The sequence below is a fragment of the Scleropages formosus genome, chromosome 11 (assembly GCF_900964775.1).
Source record: "Scleropages formosus chromosome 11, fSclFor1.1, whole genome shotgun sequence".
NCBI lineage: Eukaryota > Metazoa > Chordata > Actinopteri > Osteoglossiformes > Osteoglossidae > Scleropages > Scleropages formosus.
Window position 1 is genome coordinate 27,051,562 of NC_041816.1, and position 24,919 is coordinate 27,076,480.

The window sequence follows — 24,919 nt, forward strand, 5'->3', positions numbered from 1 at the left end:
TGGACATATATTGAATATGTATTTCTTTCTTTGTGATTAAGACACAAATATGTGCTTTCTTTCTCTCGGAGTCAAAAGTCGAAAATGCCTTTATTGTTCCTCCACTCCTATAGATGTCTCGCTCAACTTTGGGTTGTGCAAGTTGTTCAACGTCTATGCAGGGCACGTCGAGAGACCGGAACCACAAGTTGATGTCGTGATTTTATTGGCTGAACTTTTCACGCGACGTAGCATTTGATTGGATTACCGTACGGTCGAGCCAATGAGCGGTGAGGAAATGGGAGGTTCCGGTGTACGAGCCCCGACTGGGCTGTATTTGCATTCGCCTTTTAGCTGCGACTGTCAGTGTGTCCTGTAAATATGGCAGATATCGACAGGGAAAGTGAGCCGGCTGATAAAGATGACTTACAAATCTTGAAGGTATTTAGAAATTAGGCCGGTGTAAAATTGAACGCGGGTTGCAGGCTGTGCATTTCCTTCATACAGGTGCCGGTGGCGTGGTCGTCTGCTGTTCGCCGCCTCACACACACACACACACACGTTTAGTTAGTTCTGCCTTTTCATGTTGGCTTCTGTCTGGAAAAGAAAATAAATAAAAATGTCACTCTCCGGCCGAATCCGCAGATGGTCATGTAACATGACTAAATCACATGGGACCTGAACCCATGTTGGACTGTTGAGTCTCACTACTCCAGGGCTCTTTCTTTCTGTCCTGGGTACCTGTGTCCTCCTTGTCCACAGCCCTGTCCCTACTGGGACACTGGACAGGGACACCCAGGTCCTCACGACAGGAAAAAAAAAAAAAAGCTACACTGTGACTAGTGAGACTTAGCTGCACAGCTGATCTGTGTGTTCAGGGTGAATTCTGTCCATCTCTGTACTTATTGTCTTTCTGTGCTCTGTTGCAGGTCTGCTGTGTATAACTCACCCCCCCCGCTTGAATGTATGTGAACCCCTTGTGTCCTTTAGTTTTACCATGAAACAGTTATTTAATGACAATCAGTGTTTCTCATGTGACATAATAGGTGTGTCATGACCAATTCCGTATGTTGCTTTACAGGAAATCGGTATGTAGTAGAATCACACAAGTAGTGCAGGTGTAATAATAAGTGAAGCCCAAGTTGAACTAGTTAAACTAAGTGGGTAAGTAGAGTCAGGGGTGTGAATCATAATCATGTATTCAATCCATGAGTTTATTTCCAAGATGTTATACAATAATGACCATCCATATAGGGTTCACATACTTTCAAGTGGTACTGTGTGTTCTGTTCTAGACCAGCTTTTTCTGTGTATTAATGATCAGTGTTGCATATTATTATTTTCTGTCTACTCAGTGTTGGATTCATGGTCTGTAACATTAAATTATTTTTTGTTTTTAGCTGAAACCTTATCCCAAGGTGACTCGCATTGTTAGATTTGAATACTAAGCTACTTGCAAAATGTGGCCATTTAAACAGCTGGTTGTTCGTGGTGTATCTGCTCACGGTCAGTGCCGTTATCGAGAGTAATGCAGCAGGAGGTAGAATTTGAATTTTAACCCTTTTCTGTTTTCCAGGAGCTCGTAGACAAACTGTACTGGTTCCGGGACCACTATTTCGAAACGCACGGTGTGGAAGAGGCTGGGAAGAAGCACAGTGATGTGACCACTGAAATGGAAAAGACACTAAAACAGCTAGAGGAGAAAGAAGGTGAGACAGCGAGAAGGTTTTATTCTCTAATACTTTTTCTGAAATTCGCTGCTCTTATTATAACGTTCAGTTTGAAGTTTGAGATGGAGTATTACCTGGTCCCTGTCTTTCATCCTGGAGTATTGCACAATGACGTGTTCTTTTTACCCCAGAGCAGTACCGGCACAGTGCCCAGTTCCTGCTCCTGCGAGGCCGCTGCCTAACAGCAGCTTCTGGATTTAGTGCAGCCGCCGAGGAGAGCCTCTCTCGGGCTGTGAAGCTGGAACCAGGTCTGGTGGAAGCCTGGAATTGTCTGGGGGAACAATACTGGAGGAAGGGGGACTTGGCAGCTGCAAAGACCTGCTTCACTGGGGCCTTGCAGCAGGTCAGTGTGGGAAAAGGGGAGGGAGAGAGAGGCAGCAGGAGGAAACAAAACTGAGGCTGATTGAAAGTAAAAAATGAGGTCATAATTCTCAAGTATGGACATTTTGCATCCTTTGTTATATGCGAGAGTGAGACTTGAGTTGTCAAGTGGGATATAAAATTAAATGTGAATGTAAATGAGTTAAATGTACTCTCTACTCCCCTTTTTCTTGTCGCTGCAGTGTAAGAACAAGGTGTCACTCCGCAGCCTGTCCATGGTACTGAGGCAACTGCCAGCAGGGGATGCACAGGAGCAGGTTCAACGGGTGCTGGAGAGTGTGGATATGGCACGGCAGGCAGTGCAGATGGATGTCACTGATGGAACATCTTGGTGTGAGTTGGGCTGCAGTGGGGCTAGTTAGCGGGAGGCTGATTGAACATCTATTTATCAAAAAAGGTTGACTTGGGAGGGAGTGATTCAAGTACTTAATGAATTCTGTTAATAATCCATTTGTGATTTTAAGATCTGGTTTGTTTCCCTGGTTGATTGTGTGACCTGTAATGCAGGCCAGGATTAAAGAGATGCAGGATATATGATGTGAGAGGAAAAATGAGTGTGGAACAGCTATTCTGGTGAGGAATACCTTGTCTCATGCGAGAGTTTTGTGTTTGCAGATATTCTGGGCAACGCCTACATCTCCCTGTTTTTCACCAGTGGCCAGAACCCCCAAATGTCGCAGCAGGCCCTCAGTGCTTATGCACAGGCTGTGAGTTACCGATTACACACGCACACACACTCGGGTTCACTACTAATAATATCAACCCACGTGTATCGGACAAATGTATGAACGCATTCACACTGTTACCCTTGGTTTTTTGGTTTCAGTTCAAGTATTTTCTGACACCGTATATTAAACTCGAGAGTACAACGATAAAGTGAAATGAGTGCAGAGAGTAGAGACTGCTTCTGTCTTGCTGTAGGAGAAGGTGGACAGCACGGCCTCATGTAACCCTGATCTGCACTTCAACAGAGCCACGGTAAAACTTTTGGTTTCTCTCATCAGTTAAGAGTGAGCAGCCCTCATTTTTCCCCACATGTGCTTATGAAGTTATTGCAGTGAACGCAACCAGGTTATGGTTGATATTTGTCTTGACCCTTTTATGTTCATCAGTCATGATGTCTTTATTGCAATGAGCAGTAAATTTACATAGTCCTTCCGTCAGTAATGATCATCTTTCTTTGTTTACCTTTTAGCTCTTCCAGTATGAGGAGATGTTTGGGTCGGCATTAGCTGGTTTCAGTCGAGCGGCAGTTCTGGACCCTGCCTGGGAGGAACCTCCTGAAAGAGAAAGGCAGCTTTTGGACTACTTGGAGCGAGTCACTGCCCTCATTGAGAACAAGGCAAGCTGGGAGAAAGGGGGTATCTCTGACATTAACATACTGTACTGTGATAGGCAAATATTTTGATGTGTTAGAATGACTGTTGTCTGCTGTCATGTCAGTCTCATTACCTCTGGGATTTTCAGTCTTTTTGGACTGTTCAATTAGCGTACAGTAACTGTTCTAGTCTTTGAGGGTGAATTTACATCTGGCTTTCAGAATAAGAATGAGTTTTATTGGCCAAGTGTGCTGACGGACACAAGGAATTTGCTGTGGTTCTAGGTGCCTCCAGTATTTACAGACAAACAGTAGCTGACACAGAATTACAGAATAAGTAAATAACATATTTACAGAGTGTACAAACATGAGAGTATAAAAAGTATAAATACAAAAAGTAAATAAGACTTAAATTACTGTAATAATAAATAAATGTATTACAGTACATTACTATAATAAATTCGCTGTAAAACGTACATTAGAATTCCTTATGTGCAGAAATGTAGAATCATCGGTTGTGTGGTAGTAAAGACATTTAATTTGAGAGTGAGGCAGTGACTTTCTTTAGGTAGACCTTGAACACAGTGTCAAAGGCTTCAGAACTGAATTATATATGAAGAATTCAGTTTGAGTTTTTTTTTGTTTTGTTTTGTTCCTGTCTTCCTTAGGGTAAGGTGAAGGCACGCAGACTGAGGACCATGCTAGCGTCACTCAACATGTCAGCGCTAGGGCCCTGCTCCTCTCCGCAGTACCGCTCCCCAACAGGCCGTATCGGCAGCCTGGAGCCCAGGAGTCTGTCAGCCCTCTCTCATGGCCACAATGCTGGGGTGGCTGCGCTGGGAAAGGTGGTCTTCAGCCTGGCCTCTGAGGGCCGCATGGCCTTGTGAGTCCTTTGTCTATTTTTTTTGACCGAGTGCACAGAAGATTGGAGTCTCTACATTCTGCATACCTTTGATACTTGATATGTAGTTCAGAGCAAAGTAAATTAATCTGTGTGGAAAAATTCCTTACAGTACAGGTGTGAACACAGGTCAGTTTAGGGTGACTAAGGGTGTGGCCCCTCCCTCTCTCCCCCAGTACGTTCGGGATGGTGGACAGCGAAGAGACTTGCTGTGTTGTCATGGTCTACAACACTGCAGACAGCTGGGGGACACTGATTGGTGATTCAGTGGTCGTCCCTGAGCCCCAGGTCAAACGGCACAGTGTCAGCCACAAAGACCAGGTCAGTGGCTGCTGTCTTACTATAAACCAGTGCAGATGGAAAATTGTATATATCTGTGCGTTTGGTTGGACACATCAGTCTTGGATCAGTTCAAATGAAGGTACACTAGGTTACTGGGTGCCTAGTATTTACCGTAAAACATTTATTCTTGGACTTGATTCTATATCCAGCCTGGATGCTTTTGAGAAACTCCGATGTTCTGATGTAACACCTCGCTTTTCCTCTTCAGTCTTTTGATTTTCGCAGTATACGTGTGGATTCACCACTGCTGCTCATCGTCAATGGCAAGGTACAGGCAGCAAAGAGCCAAACGGCTGCCTCTGTCAGCTACCGGCCGCAGAGCGAGTAAGGACTGGGGAGGAGTGAAAGACACACTTCGGCGAGCAGCTGCCTGGTATGAGAGATACAGAGACCACGCTAGACTGGGGCAGAGTGGGGGGAGAATTTGGTGTAAATATTATTATGAGTTACCTCTGTTTCTGTATTCGTTATAAAATGTCATTTTGTAAATACACATTTTTTTTTATTTTGTTGAAATGTGTGTTAAAATGTTGTTTTTGTAAAAATAAATACATAAAAAAATAAATTAGTTTTGAGTTTATACAGAAGAAAATTGTGTTTCCCTTTTTCAGAATTTTAAGTGAGAAATGTGATATTTGGTTAACATCAAAAACAGACCACATACTGGTCAACTGTTTACTCTTGAGGTATGAATTTTGAATTATTGTGCAGAAAAGTGTGCATTTTTTTGTAGTAATTCTACACAAGATAAAACATTTAAGCAGCAAAGTCAAAAGCAACTTTAAACACTATTTCCTCAAAATGTAAAGTCTCCATTACATACAAACCACAAGGTGCACGCATCCCATTTCAGTGGGTTTCATTAACACTACAAGTGCGATGAACCTCAAATTATCGTTCAGCATTTGTAATTACTGCAATCATTTTGACCATATTTTTACACCACATATTTTAACTTTCACTGTTTTCATCTTACTAGTACACTACACCAAATAGAGTAAAGAGAACATGCCACAAAATCAGAAGACTAATGTGAACAGTACAGGTATGTCTTACTCCTAACAGCATTCAACCTCTTAAAACTGGATAGGATGTGGAAACTAAGTAACACTCAGTCACTGACTCAGGAATACATAATGGTTATTCAACAATCCTATGTAAATGTTGATCTTGGCTGTACCATTCATATGTGCGCTCTCCTTGTTAATCTGTCTGTCTGCTGTCTAAAGTGTGTTGTTGTGACCTCACTGTGCTACAAGCAGGCAACTCGTTCAGTGCTTCCTCACAAAAGTACGGCTGCGATCTCTACATGGGGAGCCAAACTGGAAGAAGTTCTTGGATAAGTCGGGGTCCAGCGCAGAGAAAATCCTCTCCCCTTCAGTTCCTACACCCAGGAACTGTGGACTGTTCCAGGGTGAATGCTGTGCCCCCAGACCTGTGGGACAATAAACAGAATTGCGTTATGGATATTGTAATCTAAGTACTATTTTGCAGAGACTCGGTTCTTTCATTCTGAAAATGACATGCTAGGGTTGGGCTCCTTTATACTTTCATGAGGAGCACTGTGTTTAAGGCTCTTAAAGTGGAGATACACAAATTGTGGACAAAAAACTATAATGGTCACCTCATGTAACACAATTTCTTCATTGCCTGTTAGTAAAAGTGAAAATCAACCCTTTAATCCTGTCATTTAATTAGACTGTGCAAGCAATTACTTTTTTAAAGGTTAATCTCCCTTAATTCCTGTAATATCTCTTCTTGCTGACCTGTGCCAAATTCAAGAGGCCCCTGTCTGCTTCCCTCTCTCTCCCCCAGCATATTTCTCAGTCGAAGAGAGTCATAGAGGCCCTGCAGTTTCTGGTACTGTCTGTTCCTCTCCATCAGCCTCTCTGACACCTCACTGTACTTCCTCTTGTATTCTTCCATCACCTGGAAGATGTGATAGCTGAAATGGCCTGATTTATATTGGAAGAGAGCAATAAAAACAGTTCAGGAGATAGCACATTGGTGCAGAGATGCAGAGCACCTTCTTCAGTGAGGAGATCTCTTCCCTCATGGCACTTAGCTCCAGCTCCCTGCTCTGGTTCTGCTGAGTCAGCAACTTCTCAGCCTGCTTCAGCTGACCCTCTGCTCGGGACAAGCTGTACTCCTGGAACAGCCGCTCCTGGTGCACCTGGGAGATAGGGCAGACATGGCCACCATGTTTCTCCAACATACAAAGTCTTTGTCTGACCACATGTATGCACCTTGAGTGTGAAAAAAACAAACAATGAAACACACACAGGCAACTGTTAAATCCAGAATGCCACACCTGGTATGTCCAGAATGCAAGGGCACGAGCACTAATGTCCAGCACGGTCTCGGGCCGCAGGCCAGCCAGGACCATAGCTTTGTACTCCTCAGAGGGCGACAACTCAGTGCGTACAATATCCAGTTTCCCAGAGAGTGCAGACGAACAGGCAGGACAGATGGCGGGTGAGCGACTGAACTCCGCTGATCCATGCTGGTCGCAGAATGCGTGCGAACATGCAGTCACCCATGCGAAGCCACTCAGCTTTGTCCGACATTTCGGAAAGTTGCACAGGAGGAAGTCCTCATAGAGAGACATGGCTGGCAGCAAGAAAATAGTAAACATACAAAAACGTTTGTCTTTTCATATCTAAAAGCGGAAAAGATGCCATTTACAACTTGTTTTTCATTTTCTGAAAAATCTAAATTTTATTATAAAGTTGGTGATTGAGACTTTTGATTATTTGTATTTCAGTTGGAATTCTACTAAACTTGTCTATTTTGCCATATTGCATAACATTTGATTGTGCTGGAAACAATCTACTTAGTTGTAACACTAAAACACGAAAACAGGCATGATGGACTTCCACCTGTAGAGTGTAAATTTTCTTAGTCACTTTCATATCATTATCTAGCAAGAAGTAGTATTTATAAAGCACGGCTTTCTTGATAAGGGTTTTGATAGATAGCCAGGGAGGAAAATATCAACAGTCCTTAATATGTGGTTTAAAGGGATGTTAAATAACTAGTTTTATATTATTCTATGTAGGATATTAGTGGTGATAGTTTGTTTTTTTTTTTTTCTTCTTCTTCTTCACACTCGTCTTATGGTCACCTTTGATCTTTTGTTATCGCAAGTTTCCCAAACTGCAAAGTCCCATGTCTCAAAACGTTTTCTTCCTTTATCATTTTATATTCAATGTAGCAAATTATTACTAAACCCGAACTAATTGTTGAATATTTTACCTGTTTTATATCAAATTAATCTTTGATATTACAAACACTTTCGCTGACGACTTTTAGACTTCCAACGTTTTTCAGACCGGAAGTAGAGGAGGATCTGTAATCTGATTGGTAGGTATGGCTCGTTAACAGGACAAACTTCCGGCATCGATGGTGCGGTGTTCCGCCATAATAGGAGTTCGATTCTCAGTTTAACATCGGCAGTGGTGCGACTGTCTGTCACGCGCATATTCTGATTTTAGTGCAAAAGATTTAAGTTTTGATCACCAAAAACTCCCTTTTACCTGCACCAAATACTTATATCTGCCACTAAAAGTCACGTAACAAGGCATTCATTTCAGCCGTGTTGATGAAGTCGATGTGTACAATCTCAGAATCTGAAGTTTTCAACTCTGTTCTATAAACATCCTTCCTGCTTGAACGATCATTCACCGAATAATTCATTTTTTTCTCGTCAATGATTGGCGCCGTAGTCTAAAATGTTCTCTCCAGAACTGGACAGGAAAATAATGCAATGAATAAATATCCAAATCAGCCATATTTGTGCTTGGCTGAATAGCTACCTTGTTTTGTTTAACTTTGAAATAAGTTTCTGTAGGCAGAGACGACATGTTTTAATAGTCTTTACACTTTTTATGCTTTTATTCCTTTAAACTTAATAATTATGAATATGAAAAGATGCATATTTTATTTAAACTTCCTGGAATGGTTAGTTCTTGGCTATAATAAAGTGTATATATAATAATGTTTAATTATATATATTAATTATATAATAATGTTTAATTATAAGAAACAGACGTTAAAAGGAGATCCAAAAAAGGTCAGGCGATGCAACACAAACGATTTTTGCCAGGTCGTAATTATTTTCACTGTGGATTTAAGAACTCTATGGTTGTGGGATCGAATCCACTCCTTGCTGTTGTTGTTACTCTTTATACAGCTTATCTGCTCAAGGTAACTGACAATGATTAAATAAAACAGTGTACAATAAGACACCCATTTATTCCCACTGTATCAATCATCAACATGTTACATGGTAAGTACTACCTGAGCACGCGCAACACCGCGGTGTGGGACTGGACCCGAAACCGTTCACACTGCAGGGCTGTAGCCCCAGCCAGGACATGATTCACATTGCTGCCCAACACCACTGAACCGGACAATAAGTCCGTTTCTCGCACACTTTTGGGATCAAAATCCCCGATGTTTATACACACAGGCGCCCAGCGCGGGATTGGAACCTGTAACACACACACACACACATTTTCAGAACCGCTTGTCCCATACGGGGTCACGGGGAACCGGAGCCTACCCGGCAACACAGGGCGTAAGGCCAGAGGGGGAAGGGGACACACCCAGGACGGGACGCCAGTCCGCCACAAGGCACCCCAAGCAGGACTCGAACCCCAGACCCACCAGAGAGCAGGACTGCAGCCCAACCCACTGCGCCACCGCGCCCCCGGAACCTGTAACTACAGGAATTATTGTTAAATACACTGTTGCAGCAGGTATTGGAGTCTTTTAATACCATGTCCGAGATGATTTCCGACTGCTCTTTCCGCTCAATAGTTCAAAGAGCTGCGGTTCGGCTGAAACGGTGCTCACAGCTCTCCTTCGTGGCTCTGTGGGGGGTATGGTAGGAGGAGGCACGTGTGGAAATTAGTACTAAATTCATCATGTAAAATTAAAAATTGTGTTAATCGTAGTGATAATAGACCAGCCGAATACCCCTACAGAATCATGTGCTGGGCAGTTATACACACACTGTCTGAAGCTGGCTGTGTGTCCCCCTCCAACCTTGTACCCTGTATTGCCGGGTTGGGCTCGGGAGGGGACACACCCAGGACGGGACGCCAGTCTATCGCAAGGCACCCCAAGCGGGACTCGAACCCCAGACTCAGGAAAGAGCAGGACCCAGTCCAACCCACTACACCACCGCACCCCCCTGGGCTGTTATAATACACCTACTTATTGCAATAATGACAATTGAAACCATTAATATTTCGCGCCTGGTCAGATTTTATTTTATAGCTTCCCATGTTATGTCCTGTTATCATTAATAATTAATCAATAATTATATTATGTATTATTTCATTAAGAAAGATGGCCGAGCTCGATCATGGTCTGTATTATGTCAAAAGTTGGCGCAGTAGCGTTTCCTTAATTGACAGAGACTTTATTTTATTTATTTTTAATAGAATTTTCAAGACTAAATTTGACGATACAGGTTCCAATCCCGCGCTGGGCGCCTGTGTGTATAAACGTCGGGGGATCGTCAAACGACAGATACTTCAGGATAGGCCCCTGGCCACCACAACCCTATAATCACCAACAGTTATTGATAACAGATGGACAATACACTTAAAGTAACATACTGCACAAAACTGTTATTAAGTTTCTTTAGTCTAATTAATGAAATACATTTACTCATTCAGCTCAAGCCTTTGTTCAAGGCAACTTACAAAGCAATACCCGTGTATCTGTACCATACTACTTACACTTAAATATATTTACCTGTTTATAGAACTAGGTGCTTTTTTTCTGCATCAATTTAAGTTATGAAGCCGGGTTGAAAATTTGACTACTACCGCCTGCTGCCCGATGCACACGTTACCTACAGACATCTTTGTTATATTACAGTCATATAGAGACTGAAGAACATAAAAGTTACATTTCTATCGTTGTCAAAAAATATACACACAATTCATGTTAAGTAACATTTATATTTTGTATAAAATTAATCATGTCAGTCTCTTCTGCATGAACAGTTGTTGTGTTAAGTGCCACTGAGTGGAAGTCAACCACATAAAAGTGTCTCCAGAAAGTCTCTCCTCCACTTGTGTCCTTAGTGTTGAAAGGGGTGTGTCCATTGTCTCCATGACTGAGTCCATCCATCTGGTTGCTGATTTTCCTCTTTCTCCTTTCCTTCAACTTTCTCAAGCATTAGTCTTTCCAGAAAGTCTGATCTTCACATGACAAGTACAATACCGCAGTCTTATCGTTTGTACTTGTAGTGAGAGTTCTGAGTTCATTTGATCAAGTTGATGTGCTTATTTTCCAGGGTGTCCACGGTATCCTTAAAAGTCCCCTCCACTCCAGCACCACAGTTTGAAGGAGTCTCTGCTTTGTGAAGTCTAACTTCAAAATTGCACAAGACCACCAGACTTGAATGTTAACATATCATCATGCAGACCCTTGAAAGGCTGTGTACATTCCAGTACGTTCTGGGTCAAGGGATCCTCTCTGTGCAGTGGTACACTTGGCTCACCAGAGACCACCATGCATGGAGTTCTTTGTTTGTCACCATTGTGTCAACCGTTGTTATCGTATCATAATGTAAGGTTAAGGTTTGACATTAACGGTGTAATATAAAAATAAGGATAGAAACTTGCAGCAGAGAGCGGGACAAAGTGAGACACTCGTGGCCGCCGTGAATGTCGAAGTCTGCGCTCCGATGACTCATGGAGACACGAGAGGAGAATGAAAGGATGACCGCAGTGTCTCGTGCGACCTGTTCATCGCACCCTGGAGAAAAACACCAGTTTGATCAGCTGATCCGAGCGCACTTAAGGCAAAGGGAGCGCGAGGGAGGCAGAGGGAAAAAAAAGAGGCAGATGGGCGGAACCGGAGCGCATTGCAGCGCAGCGCAGCGCCTCGAGCGCGGAAACACGAGCCTTGCCCCGAGACACACACTACTTCACGGCACACACACACACACACACAGCGATGAAACGGTGAGGGATCAATAAGAACACCTATAAGAAGTCAGTCCTGTGGAACTTCTCAAAGGTAACTCGTCCTTCCTTTATTTAAGTAAATACTACAGGAGCGGAGTATTAAGCAAAAACCATGATGAGTTTGTGTTATTATTAGTCATTTTGTCGGGTGTTCAGTGAAGGTAACATTTTTGGGAGTGCATGTAAGTTATGTAAATTTAAATACTGTGTGTAAAACTAGGAGCATTTTATATTCAATTGTCACCGTTTATTCGAACGTATTCACAGGCAGGGCTTTACACTGTTTTACCGCGGCGTAATACCGCATTTCGTCAAGTCAAGATCAGCTCAATCACAATGTTTTCTTCCTTATTGTGTGTGTTAGTCACACTTCCTTTCAGCGAAAAGGAAACCCAGTGCCATCTTTTCTTTTTGAAAATTAAATGAAATTGAGGTGGGGGGGTAGCTGGGGGTGTAAACGTGGGTTCGAATCCCACCTGCTGCTGTAGTGCCCTTCATTAAGGTACTAACCCTTAGCTGCTTTTTTAGAAACAGCAAGGAGTTTGGTAAACAAGGCTGAGACTGTAAGTCACTTTGGAGAAGTAGTCAGTGAATACAGTGTCATGAATAACAGCAAGATACATCAATGGCTTTATGCATTTTTTTAATTCAAAATAAAAATAAGAACTTTTTCTGTTATTTGGTCTTTTAGAAAGTAGAACAGGTTCAATGGCTCGAACTGGTCCCATCAGCTTTCCATGGTATCATCTAGAGAACTTATCTTTTTTCTTTGAACCTTGGATCCCAAGAGCCTCCCAAGTGCCCTTTTTCAACCTCATATGGTTTTGTGTGTGTGTGTGTGTGTGTGTGTGTGTGTGTCTGCTGTTTTTTTTCTCATTGTGTGTCTTCACATGTTCAATTGTGTATTCTTCCAGCATTCTCTTGCTTCCTGCATCTTCACACGCCTGTCTGTTTGAGTTCTACTTCTGCTTTTCCCCTCCCTGTCTTCCCTAAATTTGAGGAAAGGCAGCAGAAGGTCTCTCTGTATGTGCTGTTTATTTTCTGGTTTCTGATCAGTCATCTTAGTTGGTGGGGTGTCAGTTTTCACTTGCTGTCAGTCGGCATTGATCATTTCAGCCGCTGTTAAAATAGACCCACACACATCTATAGAGCCACAAGTGTCACTGGATGACAGAGTAGCTCCTTTCAGCACTGGATCCCTTATGAGCATTTTCTGAAAACTCTGCTCTCTGTGATGTTCTCATGGTCATTTGGCAGCACAGCCAGGAGGTACAGTGAGTCCATCTGATGCCTCGCAGTTCTCAGGCCATCAGGTCAAATGTGGGTTGAGGACAAGCTCAGTTCCTGCACAATTTGCATCTTCTCCTTGTAATTGTGCGGTTCCCTCCCACAGTCCAAAGACATGTGCTTCAGGTGAATTGGGCAATTTAAATTGTCTTTAGAGCCTGTGGGTGTTTGTGTGTGTGTGTGTGTGTGTGTGTGTGTGCGCATTACACTGCTCTGCTCTATAAATGGGTGAATGATTATAGGAAGTTTTTATATATGCCTAGTGTAGTATATTGCCTTGGACAAAGGTGACAGCTAAATAGTTATGTTGAATAATAACTACATTGCTTCTTCAGAAAAGTATCTGCTTTTCCCACATCAGAAATTTGATGCCATTCTGTTTCAGTGGCTTTACTGTGTTTTACTCAAGTACTTCTACTCATTCTCACAGTATTCCTGTCTTAGTGCTTTATGCTGCGCTGTGTTAACGGAGACCACCTCCTGTGGAGATAACTTGTTTCTAGAACTATCCCTTTCAGTCAGGCACAGACAGGTGTTTTTCATCGTTCCTGATCCAGAGGAAGGTTATTAAAAATTCAGAATCGCTAAACTCATATGGAAGTGGCATAGAAGGCACAAGCATGTGACCACATTAAGCAATTTTGTGACACGTGGGTCACCCACTCTAGTGTCAGCAGAATAAATGACCACTTCACATGCAACAGTGTAGTGCTAAGCATTCTTACTGTGTGTGTGACAAATAGAGGAAAACGTGTGTCTGCATCATCACACTTAGGCTGAAGAATAAACCGGGAATAGACTAAATGACCAAATTTATGCATCCACTGGCATTGAGCAACCAGGTGAATATGACTTGAGTCATCATCCTCATCAAATCTGAAGCCTTTATTCTAAGCATGTTATGGGATAGTTCTTGTAAAAATTCTTTACTCTGTAGGGCACTAGAGCGGGATGCCCTCAGAACTGGATCACTAACTCTGTGACACTTAGAGTTAGTGTCTATAACCATTTTGTCCCCTATTTGTCTCGTAACAGGTTTTCTGAATGTGCCCCAGCGTTACACACTACAAATCTGAAAAGTGACACTTTAAGAAATTTGCCCCAGTTTGCCTAATTTGCCCCTTCCTCACCTTTCCGTTCTTATTCCATCTCTCTGCATACTGTATGTACACTGTCTGTTTACTCATTTAATGGGCTCTTTGCTAATGGACCTTAAACAGCCATTAATAAAAAGTGAGGACAAATCATTCATTTGTGTGTGCACTATGTGCCAGTGAAAGAGTTTAATTCATAGCTCACCTGTGCCTCACGCAAACCGAGCAGGGCAGATAAAATGTGTTTGTGTGTGAGAGAGCTGTTCTGTGAGCGTTACACGAGCAACATTATACCTCATTGTACATACACGCATAGACTCAAAGCTATTATTGTGCATCTTTTTACTAAATTCAAATTATTTTTTCACATATTGTACTCTTGGAAGGATGGGTGATACATTTGCCCACACAGTGGCACAGAGATAATTTCTTGTTGTAAATTTCTTCATTTATTCACCTTTTTCTTCAAAGTGACTTACAGCATTAAGCTGCTTGTTGTTTTTTTACCCCATTTATACAGCTGGGCAATTTTACTGGAGCTATTTGGGTACTTTGCTCAAGGATGCTACAGCACTAGGTGGGATGTGAAGCTGAAACGTTTGGATTTAAAGGCATTAGCGCTAACAACTATGCTACCTGATATCCCTTTGAAAGGACAAAATGTAAATATGAATATTTGACCAGTGAAATGCAGAATTTCTCATAACCTGTAAAAATGCACTCGGAAATGTTCAGTGAATTCTGTCAATCATCTCACTAATGAGAAGTGTCTTTCTTTCTCACAAGATGTCGCCATGACCCCTGGACTGTAGAACCGTGGAGATTAGTTTGCGTGAAACACATCTTTCTAAACTCACAGACGCATCGTCAGATTACACTGAAACATACACAGAGACACAGAAGCAGGCCCAATGGCATCCTACACCTCCACTCCTAGCCAAGATCCTGCTTCGCAGGGAACTAATGGTGCAGTGGCACTGAAGGCTGGTGGCTCCGAGGAATCCATGAAGCTGAAGAAGGAGATCTCCCTCCTCAATGGAGTGTGCCTAATCGTGGGCAACATGATCGGCTCCGGCATATTTGTGTCCCCGAAGGGTGTCCTCATGTACAGTGCATCCTACGGACTGTCGCTGGTGGTGTGGGCCATTGGGGGCGTGTTCTCCGTGTTCGGGGCTCTCTGCTACGCCGAGCTCGGCACCACAATCACCAAGTCGGGCGCCAGCTACGCCTACATCCTGGAGGCATTCGGCGGCTTCCTGGCCTTCATCCGGCTGTGGACTTCTCTACTGATAATTGAGCCCACCAGTCAGGCCGTCATCGCCATCACCTTCTCCAACTACATGGTGCAGCCCATCTTCCCCACCTGCATTGCACCCTACATTGCCAACCGTCTGCTGGCTGCCGCATGCATCTGTGAGTAAGGGGTGCAGATAAGAGTAACGACGGGACTCTTGCACTTTAAGTAGACTGACTGATACTGTACACTTATTCACCATAATCTGGTCCTAATTTGACCTGAAAACAGAGAAAAAAAGACAATGATATTGAAATAATGAAATTACTTATTGCTTTATTTCTAATGTTTGTTCCAAGTACATCCCAAATTCACCCAAAAATCACTCTAAATGATGTCTAATATTGTAAGCAGTAGAACAAATTAAAATAGATCAAATAACATTTTAAAACAACAGTATATGTAAAATAAATAAATAATAGCATAAATTAATAAGGTAAACTTACCATGATAGTGCGTGTCAACTGGTGTAACGAAGACAAAGGCTCTAAGTCACATTTAAATTGAATAAGCAGAAAATTAAAGCATAATGGTGCAAAACAGAGAATGCAAACATAAACAGGTGAGTTTGCAAGGTAGACTGTAGAGTGCTAGACCTGAACTGAGAGAGTGGGTACACAGTTCCCACAATGCAGTGCGTCTCAGTCTTTCTCACACCGCCACTTGGTGTAGTTTTCAAATGCTGTCTCAGCTGTGCTTTACCATATGCTGTAGGTCTGGACCCGACGTCACAAATACATAAACATCCAGACTGACTGAGTGGTATTAATCACAGACCGGACCAGTAAAATACCACATTTCGGGAAACGAAATAACGACGGATGAGTGCACTGTTATTACTTACTAAATTATATTTTTTCTTTGATGAGTTTCTCACCTGGTTGGGTTTGTTGGTCAAAAAACAAGAAAACTGTCATACTTGATTTTCCCACTGTAGAATAAGCAGTTAACTGAGGTGGAGAACAGTGTGAAAGGGCGAAGGCAAAGAATAAGGAGGGCAGAGATATCGCGTCCAGATTCTAGACCCTGGGGCACGTGCTCGTCCTGTGGCAGAGAGAGAGAGGGAAAAAGAGAACTTGCAGACGTCATCAGAGTGCCGGGGATGCAGAACGAAGAATATGGACTTCTCAGCAAGATTTCTCGCGTGCACTGATTAACTGCGCACTGAGGAACATGGAGTGCTGATAGCAGTGAGATAAAGTCCACTGTGGAATTAAAACTTCGACCTTTGCATTTATCATTAATGAAAGCCCTGAATGGGATTTTTAGCAGGAAACAACACAAACAGTAGGACGAACAGAAAAGGTTCCCAGTACTGTACTTTTAAACCCTCTGTCAGTTTTTATAGTGCCCCCTGTAGGCGAGGTGTGGAACTCGACTCACCGTCCAAACCAGAATTTCACGGTGTTTTATACAGATTTTCGCTTGATTGCTTTCCAGGAGTCACAGTTAATGTACTTCTCTATGTGTGTGAACAAATACTGGTAAAAGCAGCAAGGAGATAAGGTTAGGTGTACGGCTTGTAAATGGGTGTGTGGGCCTTAGTGACGCCAGATGTCTTCAAGGGTAAAGATTGCTTCCTTAGTGTTATTTGGACATCAAATATCCAGCGAATCAATAACACAGAGAATATTGTGTCATTGCAGAATCACTCAGAATGGCATATTGTTCCATACACTTTAATCATAGTACGTACAACGTCACGTTGTATTGCACATCATTTACTAAGCCACATATTTAAGATAGTTTGGGTGGCATGATGGCACAGTGAGCAGTGCTGCTGTTTCACAGTGCCTGGGTGGTGTGAGAGGATGTGGGTTCAATCCCTACTCAGTCTGTCTGGCACTTGTATGTTCTGCTAATGCCTGTGTGGATTTTCTGCAAGTGCTCTGGTTTCCTCCCCCAGACTAAAGACATGCTGTTCAGGTTTCCCTATGGTATATGAGTGACAGAGAGGGTGTGTTCCCCAGTGTAAGTAGTGTATCTAGCTGTGTAAGTGACCTTGGTGAATAAGGTGTGTGGGTGGATAACACCACATAGTATCCATTGGAAGACCCTTTCGAGAAAAGTGTCTGCTAAATAAATAAATTTATTATAGCGTTCTTTCCAGCAGTTTGACTAAGAGAGTGTAACAAAGGCTTAGGGAAAGCCAGAGAGAAACATGGAGCAGGTTGTGGAGGAGGGGTAACTGCTAATCCTGTTGAAAAGGGAAAAAGTGAAGGCAACCCACAGCCCACCCTCCTGCGGACGCGAACACTACGCATTTAGGGAACAATGTCAGTGTTTTGTAAGCACTTTCTGGTGCAGTCAGGTGGTTCTTCATAAACCCACTGTCTGGTCAGCAGTTCAGTGGATCTGGCAGTACGGAAAATGAGGGCAAATGTGTCATCCTGGGGAAGATCAATTTATCCATATACATATAATGTCTATATTACATATCTATTACATACATATATATGTGTACTATTTCACAGATTAACAGATTAATGTACTAATTAATGTACTGTTAATAGGTATAATTTGAATACCCTCAAGGGAATCCCTAATACTGTTTTATGGATTATTCTACAGATTAAGGACATTATTTATACTAAGAATTACAGAAAAGCCTACATTTTATGATCGAAGGCATCATTCTGCGTCTGTAATTATGCCATGAACCCTTTAGATCCCGGAGAGTGAGCAATATCATTTTAATGTCTCTTCCAAATCATACCGGGAGTCATTGCTGGAATTTAACAGCTTGGGAAATATGATTATATTTTATGATTCCTGTAATAACTTGTATTGGAGCGTTCTGAATTTGAAGCGTTGTTTAGATTCCCCGAGCATAAAATGGCGAAACAGTTCTGCGGAAAACGCATTTATGTTAAGGAGATAGAGGATCTCCTTAATTTTACAATATTATTCAGCATATCATAATATACACACATATGTACTGCGTTGTACTGTAACGCTCATAAAGCACAAGTAGATCATACCATACAGCATGGTGTACGGTACATAATACCACACATCACTTGACTGCACATCATCCCATCTTTGTTCCACACGGTTGTCAGGAGAGCAGGTGTGTGTTTTCCTGGTCAAATCGAGGAGTTACACTAAACTCATCTCCTTCATACCTTTTTCCCTCCAGTATTTATTGCCTGTGCTGAACCCCGGCGTCTGTAAAACCTTTTTTGTAATGCATGAAGTTGCCATGTCAATGAGCTTTAGGAAGAGCCTCTGATCACCTTGCGATTACTGCCTGCATGGTTTGAAAGGGCAGCGGTGCAATTACCGCGGTAAGGCTCAGTGGAACAGTGACAGCTGGTATTAATGGCTCCTGACATCAGCGGAAGTGTTCTTGAGGACACGGTCTTTGCAATTGTGCCTTTCCCAGTTAGTGTGCAGTAAATACCGTACCCACTTTGTAGGGTACCGGCCAGAACTGAGTAAACTTTCTCCCTTTACTCCACTCACTCGCTCTGTTTCTGCTCCTCTCGGCTCTGTCCGTCTCACAAAAACAGCAGGCAGAAATGCTGCCGTCAGCAGACCTACTTCCTCAAGATTCCCACAGTCCACTGTACTTTACTCCACACAACACTGTGAACCACATGCAGGATAATAATGTATGTGACACACGGTAACTGCTCTCAGTCGTACAGTGCAGTGCACAGAGTTATACAGTAAGTGCTAGATGACACTTTATAACTTACCGTACGTACTGCTGTATGTGCTGTCTGCGCTCTACACTAACACACTTCAGTGCTCAGACAAACACCCACACACACACACACACACAAACGGCGCCGATCCCCACCATGTGAGTGGGATCCAGGGGTGTCTGGATTATTTACCCTTCCGAGGACTGCAGGGGGGGTTTGACCACAGTGGCCTCTTCACTGAACAGGGGGTCATAATAAGGCAAGGAGGTAGTGCTGTGCTATTTTGTGTAGGAGACCTGATTTAAACTGAGAAACTGTGATGGACGTTGGGTGTGAAACCTAGAAGAAGGAGTAGAAGACATGATAATGTACCTCTGTTTCGCTATAAAACTGGGAAAAGGTGCAGAAAGGAAAACAACTGGATAATATTCAGTGGTACGATTACTTGTTTAGTAAAACTGTTGGAAAATTATCCACCTATAAAAAGGGTCTGCAACTTTAATAAACAGCGGTGCGCCTTTTAACTTTTTAGGGTTTTTTTACTCATAAAATATCTAGCTATACAACTCAGAAAATGTGTAAAGCTAAAAAAACCTGAACAATAAACAGCAGTAGTACTAATTTAGTTTTTTTAGTAAATTATCTAGTTATAAAACTGAGAAAAAGTGCACAGCTAAAAAACTGAGTGATATGTATTTTACTAAAAATACGGGTTAAATACCCACCCAAAGGTATAATACCAGGAGCTGTGTTCTATGTACCTGAAACTTTTTTGTCTGAAGTCTAACTCTTTAACTGCAAGGTCTTACTGTTTGAGAAAATTGAGTGAGTGAGTGAGTGAGTGTGTGTGTGTGTGTGTGTGTGGTAGGGAAAGTCACTGGAATGTGCTGCCAGGAGAAGGCAGTCCCACACGTGTCAGTGCCATGCATGACACAGTTTGTACACATGTACACCTCCCTGTACACTGACGCGGCACCATGTCCACTGCAGGCCTGCTGACCTTTGTGAACTGCGCCTATGTGAAGTGGGGGACACGCGTCCAGGACTTCTTCACCTACGCGAAGGTCATTGCCCTCATTGCAGTCATCATTGCTGGGCTCGTCAGGATCTTCCAAGGTACGGTCCGGTCGCCACGGTCAGACGGTCACGGTCAGATCCACGGAGCTGCTTACTGCCACACACACACACACCCTAAGTGGCAGAGACACTGTGGAAATAAGTCTTACAGGTCTTCTTATGACAATCACCCACCCACCTGGGACAAAACAGAAAATGATAAAAGGAAAAACTAATTGTGCTTTATGATAGGTAATAAATATATTTTTCTTTTTTATTATTGGAATGAAAACAGTTCATGTGAATAATACAGTGCTTCTTGAAAGTATGTGAAGCCCATAGGAATGGTCATTATTCTTGAATAAAATATTAAACTTATAAAATCTAAATCTTAAAGGTATAAAATGAATAAATGACTATTATTCACACCCCTGATTCTTGGTTTAACCTGTTCAACTTGGGCTTCACTTATTTTTACACCTGCACTGCTTTTGTGTTACTACTACACACTCGATTTCCTCTAAAGAAACACATAGAATTGATCATTGCACAACTATTACGTCACACATGAGAAAGACTGTATCCCATTAAATACTCATTTCGTGGTAAAACTAAGGTACACAAAGGGTTCACATACTCTCGGTCAACACTGTGTCTTAATGTTTCTAAAAGTCACTTATTTTCTCGGCGTCTCCCCTGTGCCTCATGTTTCAGGTCAGACGCAGAATTTCGAGGGCATGTTTGAGGGCTCGTCGCGGGACCCCGGCGATGTGGCTCTGGCCCTCTACTCTGCTCTCTTCTCCTACTCAGGCTGGGACACCTTGAATTTTGTCACAGAAGAGATCAAGAACCCCGAGAGGTGTGTGATGACACTGTGCTCTGAGCATTGGGGGAACTGGGGATCAATGGAAGGAGGTCAAGGGTTCGAGGAGGAGCCAAGGGGACTGTGTCCCTGTGTCCAAGTGGAATTAAATGAACAGATCCAAGTAGAGGGTGTGACAGCGGGTGGAGCAAAAAGAGCTGAGAGCTTTGGCAGTTTACATTCAGACGCAAGTGACGTGCGCATCTCTTTTCTTGGGAAATCTTCTATTGTTTGCAAGCATCATATTATGCTCACACTCAGATATTTTTTATATCTCATTTTATACATATTATAAATAACGTTATATACTATAACATTATTACTCACAGCGCCAGGGTGTTGTAAGAGAGCGGGGTTCGATCCCCTCTCAGTTCGTGGGGTGTTTGCGGATTTGCCCCTTGTCCATGTTGGTTTCCTCCAGGTGCTCTGGTTTCCTCCCACAGTCCAAAGACATGCAGTTCAGGTTGATTGGTGAATCTAAACTGCCCTTAATGAGTGACTGTGCAATGGACTGGTGTCCAATCCAAGGTGCTCCCACACTCAGCCTTACACCCAATGCTTCCAAGATAGGCTCCGGTTCGCTGTGACCCCAATCAGGTCAAAGTAGTTATTGAAACTGGATGGAGAAATATTAGATATTATTTTATAAAATTTATGTAAGGGGTATTTGGGGTGCGGTGGCGCAGTGGGTTGGACCACAGTCCTGCTCTCCAGTGGGTCTGGGGTTCGAGTCCTGCTTGGGGTGCCTTGCGATGGACTGGCGTCCTGTCCTGGGTGTGTCCCCTCCCCCTCCGGCCTTACACCCTGTGTTACCAGGTAGGCTCCGGTTCCCTGCAACCCCGTATGGGACAAGCGGTTCTGAAAATGTGTATGTGTGTGTGTGTGTAAGGGGTACCCTGTAATATGCCGCCAAGTCATGCCCAATGATTCTGGGATAGGTGCTGCAACCCTGATGGATAAGTGGTTAACAAAAGTTTATTTTACAACGGAGAAATGTGCAACTATAAATGAGTGATTAAACACTCATTCCTCAACTTAGGAGCACAGCTGGACATTAATTTTGTTCATAGCTCATTTTGTTTGTAACACTGGTGTCAGTTTTACATGTCACAATCTGCAAAATTTTAATAATCCAGATGTACCTTGATTTATTTACAGATCATGTTCTGTAAAAATCTTGGAAACAGCTGAAATAAGTAAAAAACTAAAATAAGTATTCATTGTCAGCAACATTAACATTAAAACTAATTCGGAAGGACTGAAAATAAAAAAAAATGTAATTTAGGTTATAAATCAATTTGGAAATCAAAACTGAAAATACAGAAACTGGTTACATTTGTGTATCTCAAAAAATTGAAACACCGCTGACTTTGGCTGTGGGTCATGTGATCAAAAGCATTTTGGGTTCCGGCATGTTCCACATGAACTTCTTTTTCAAGATGAACTCGACCCTCTAGCAGCTTCTGGGTCAGGACTCACAGCAGGTCCTCATGGCTGCTGGAGCTCTGTATGGTTCACAGAATAACTTCCATTAATTGGAGGCCTCCTTGCCCTTCAAGTTCTGGGTGTTGTTACTGTAAAATTAATTAAATAAAGCCGTGAAGCACGGATGTTGAACATGAGCCAACACACCCCGTGGCTCTCAAGGACTGGTACTGCTCAACCCTGCTCTAAGTGCTGACATACGGTGTATCCATTACCCTCTGGTGTGTGTGCTGTGTGCTGTGTGTTGTGTGTGTGATCTGCAGGAACCTGCCCCTGGCCATTGCCATTTCCATGCCAATAGTGACCGTGATCTACATCCTGACCAACGTGGCTTATTACACAGTTCTCGACATCCCTGCCATTCTGGACAGCGACGCTGTGGCCGTGGTAAGATGAATATCCTCATTACTCTCCATTCTTACAGATACATGTTTTAGGTACTTGTCTTTTGTGGAATGCGCTTTTGATCTCAGCGCTTGAATGCTCACATGGTGTCCGTGCCGTGTGTGGCAGACTTTTGCAGATCAGGTGTTTGGGGTATTGAACTGGACCATCCCGCTCGCTGTCGCCCTCTCCTGCTTTGGAGGACTCAATGCGTCCATCCTGGCTGCCTCACGGTGGGAATCTAGATACACCCAAATTTTCTTTGCTCTTCCTCTTCATCATCATCTTCATAATAATGTCATCAAGAGCATGGTGGACAGTCGGAGGGTCACTGAAATCATGAGCTTAGGAAGAAGGGATTGGTTGCCCCCAGTATTGAAGCAAGCCTCTGTAGATCTCCATTATAGACCCTCTGTTCCCTTAATTCGTATCAAACAGTTGCACCATTGACTGGACTGGTCCACAGACTGCACCTCCACTAATTGCATGTCTGGTGGTCACGATGTTGTTGCTCCAACCCCAACAGGTTGTTCTTCGTGGGCTCCAGGGAGGGCCATCTCCCCGACTCTCTGTGCATGATCCACGTCCACCGCTTCACCCCCATTCCCGCCTTGCTCTTCAACGTTAGTCCTCACCTCAGTCTACCTCATGCATTGCCATTATGTGTGTGCGTGTTTGTGTGCGTGCCTGGGAAAGTGAACCTGTATACTGACAGAACCGCTCTACTGTAAAGGCGGTGGTATAACCATGTTTTTGGTGAAGGCTCTGCTAGCCAGATGTGTGTCATTGTTCATGCATGTAGTGTGTTCCTGAGTGAACGAATCACGTAATGTGGTGTTATTAAGCCATATGGCTCTAATGTGGACATTATTAATATTAATAAATAATATTATTAATCCTACATTGTTTTTGGCTAGGGGGCCATGGCTTTGATTTACCTGTGTGTGGAGGACATCTTCAAACTCATTAATTACTACAGCTTCAGCTACTGGTTCTTCGTGGGGTTGTCCATCCTGGGTCAACTTTACTTGCGCTGGAAAGAGCCTGATCGAACCCGCCCGCTGAAGGTAGAACACTGTGGATTTAAATTTACTCTTTGCAAGCATTTCAGCTTCAGTAGCAGGCAACTGAATGATCTCCAACAGCACTGTGGAATTTCAGCCAAGGTTTCTCTCTCGGAACACTAACGCGTCTCAATCTTTTCCAGCTTAGCATCTTCTTCCCAGTGGTCTTCTGTCTCTTAACCGTGTTCCTGGTGGTGGTGCCACTCTACAGTGACACCATTAACTCCCTGATTGGCATCGCCATTGCCCTTTCGGGAGTGCCCGTTTACTTTTTGTGCTGCAATACACCTGCCCAGCGGAGGCCCCTGTGGCTTCGCAAAGCCATCGGTGAGATTTTTACCGCACCCAAACAATAATGTTACCAATATTGAACACAGCAACCTGCTTTACAACGTAACTGCATCATGCTGTTCAACTTATATAATTTTTTTTTTTTTTTTTTTTATAAATGATTAACATAATTTATCCTTTTTTCCCCTCCCACATTTCACATTGGCATGTTCAGCCTCTTCAGCTCTGCTTGTTCAGAAGGTCTGCTATTCCGTATTGACGGAGATGGACGTTGACGACAAACACCAATAACGCTGTGAAACAGAGACCTTTGATCGACATTAACCAGATGCTGACAGGAGGAACAATCCCACTCATCTGCAGAAAGACAGACTTAAGCGTAATGCAGCATCAAGACTGACACTGGAGCCAATCTGATCATCACATGACCATAAAGACAGGATGACTCCTGAGCGCAGCAATGGGGGATGTCCTTTCAGAGAAGCATCGCCACATTGACAATCCGCTAGTGATGAAAATAAGTTGGTTATTTATATATAAAGTCAAAAACATACATCTAGGTCTAATCTGTCAAGTAGCAGTGGAGAGAATGTTAATTCCGTATGGGTAAAAATATGTCTTCTTTGTATACATAGTTATTAAAACACACTGCTCTCGCACAACTCAACCCCGGCTAAGCCGTGATTGGCTGAAGAGTTCCGGATCTGAGGAGTATAACAGTTCGAATGGCACAGAAGGATGTTGTCAAAGGAAATTAAAGGTTTGGGGATGTGGGGAATAAAATTCAAACACGGAAAGGGAGACAAAAATTC

At 43.0% G+C, this 24,919-nt stretch overlaps 3 protein-coding genes across 3 annotated transcripts; 2 read left to right on the forward strand and 1 right to left on the reverse strand.

The window, feature by feature from the left end:
- Window positions 1-360: 360 nt before the first annotated feature.
- Window positions 361-5,066, forward strand: LOC114911845 (tetratricopeptide repeat protein 5-like). Its single transcript, XM_029255998.1, has 10 exons — window positions 361-420; window positions 1,556-1,688; window positions 1,841-2,052; window positions 2,273-2,423; window positions 2,706-2,797; window positions 3,012-3,068; window positions 3,286-3,432; window positions 4,077-4,291; window positions 4,486-4,630; window positions 4,860-5,066. Exons 1-10 carry the CDS (start codon window positions 361-363, stop codon window positions 4,977-4,979), a joined length of 1,332 nt encoding a protein of 443 aa, XP_029111831.1. The 3' UTR covers window positions 4,980-5,066.
- Window positions 5,067-5,658: 592 nt separating this feature from the next.
- On the reverse strand, window positions 5,659-7,981 carry LOC108930619 (E3 ubiquitin-protein ligase CCNB1IP1). The gene is made up of 5 exons (XM_018745972.2): window positions 7,907-7,981; window positions 6,963-7,261; window positions 6,678-6,824; window positions 6,418-6,580; window positions 5,659-6,086 (listed from the first exon to the last, which is right to left on the reverse strand). The coding sequence occupies exons 2-5, from the start codon at window positions 7,257-7,259 to the stop codon at window positions 5,923-5,925; spliced, it is 771 nt and encodes a 256-aa protein (XP_018601488.1). The 5' UTR covers window positions 7,260-7,261; window positions 7,907-7,981; the 3' UTR covers window positions 5,659-5,922.
- A 3,572-nt stretch (window positions 7,982-11,553) lies between these two features.
- On the forward strand, window positions 11,554-24,911 carry LOC108930623 (Y+L amino acid transporter 2-like). Its single transcript, XM_018745974.2, has 10 exons — window positions 11,554-11,692; window positions 14,808-15,434; window positions 19,956-20,081; window positions 20,736-20,880; window positions 22,632-22,755; window positions 22,882-22,985; window positions 23,279-23,375; window positions 23,670-23,819; window positions 23,960-24,143; window positions 24,322-24,911. Exons 2-10 carry the CDS (start codon window positions 14,933-14,935, stop codon window positions 24,396-24,398), a joined length of 1,509 nt encoding a protein of 502 aa, XP_018601490.1. The 5' UTR covers window positions 11,554-11,692; window positions 14,808-14,932; the 3' UTR covers window positions 24,399-24,911.
- Window positions 24,912-24,919: the final 8 nt, after the last annotated feature.

Bases quoted from the DNA above. Each gene is read 5' to 3' on its own strand.
- LOC114911845 (XM_029255998.1), top strand. From the start codon at position 361: ATGGCAGATATCGACAGGGAAAGTGAGCCGGCTGATAAAGATGACTTA. The intron at 2,424-2,705 runs GTGAGTTGGGCT...TTGTGTTTGCAG, and splicing joins CACTGATGGAACATCTTGGT to ATATTCTGGGCAACGCCTAC. The intron at 4,292-4,485 runs GTGAGTCCTTTG...TCTCTCCCCCAG, and splicing joins TCTGAGGGCCGCATGGCCTT to TACGTTCGGGATGGTGGACA.
- LOC108930619 (XM_018745972.2), bottom strand. From the start codon at position 7,259: ATGTCTCTCTATGAGGACTTCCTCCTGTGCAACTTTCCGAAATGTCGG. The intron at 6,825-6,962 runs GTGTGGCATTCT...CCTATCTCCCAG, and splicing joins TTGCATTCTGGACATACCAG to GTGCACCAGGAGCGGCTGTT. The intron at 6,581-6,677 runs GTGCTCTGCATC...CACATCTTCCAG, and splicing joins AGATCTCCTCACTGAAGAAG to GTGATGGAAGAATACAAGAG.
- LOC108930623 (XM_018745974.2), top strand. From the start codon at position 14,933: ATGGCATCCTACACCTCCACTCCTAGCCAAGATCCTGCTTCGCAGGGA. The intron at 22,756-22,881 runs GTAAGATGAATA...CGTGTGTGGCAG, and splicing joins ACAGCGACGCTGTGGCCGTG to ACTTTTGCAGATCAGGTGTT. The intron at 23,820-23,959 runs GTAGAACACTGT...AATCTTTTCCAG, and splicing joins ATCGAACCCGCCCGCTGAAG to CTTAGCATCTTCTTCCCAGT.